The sequence below is a fragment of the Myotis davidii genome, unplaced genomic scaffold (assembly GCF_000327345.1).
Source record: "Myotis davidii unplaced genomic scaffold, ASM32734v1 scaffold1622, whole genome shotgun sequence".
NCBI classification, from domain to species: Eukaryota; Metazoa; Chordata; class Mammalia; order Chiroptera; family Vespertilionidae; genus Myotis; species Myotis davidii.
This window is the reverse complement of record NW_006293535.1, coordinates 840,775-841,052: the sequence shown is the minus strand read 5'-3', so window position 1 is coordinate 841,052 and position 278 is coordinate 840,775. Positions and strand designations below refer to the sequence as shown.

Here is a 278-nt window from a genome sequence, read left to right as displayed (position 1 = left end):
CAGGTGCCTGCACCGTGAGGGCTCGGTGCACGGGACACCCGGTGTGGGCCCAGGTGTCGGTCATCGGGGAGAGGCCCGTCGGCCCAGCGCGGGCGGGAGCCCTGGGAGGGAGGGTCCCCCTCGGGGCCTCACCTTCAGGAAGCCCTTGGCGGCCTGGCGGGCCTGCAGGTAGTACTGGGCGTAGGTGATGCGCTCCCAGGAGCCCTGGCGCTTGAAGCCCAGCGCGTGGAGGTGCCCGTACTGCTCCAGGGCCCGGCAGAACATCTGGTGCACAGTAT

At 71.2% G+C, this 278-nt stretch overlaps 1 protein-coding gene across 1 annotated transcript in view; it reads right to left on the bottom strand.

The window, feature by feature from the left end:
* ACSBG1 (acyl-CoA synthetase bubblegum family member 1) overlaps positions 1 to 276 on the bottom strand; it is a gene marked incomplete at its 5' end in the record, with an annotated part of 10,013 nt that extends 9,737 nt beyond the window's left edge. Inside the window, 1 exon segment of the mRNA XM_015566184.1 lies at positions 133 to 276. Coding sequence (XP_015421670.1) covers positions 133 to 276 — 144 coding nt within the window.
* Positions 277 to 278: the final 2 nt, after the last annotated feature.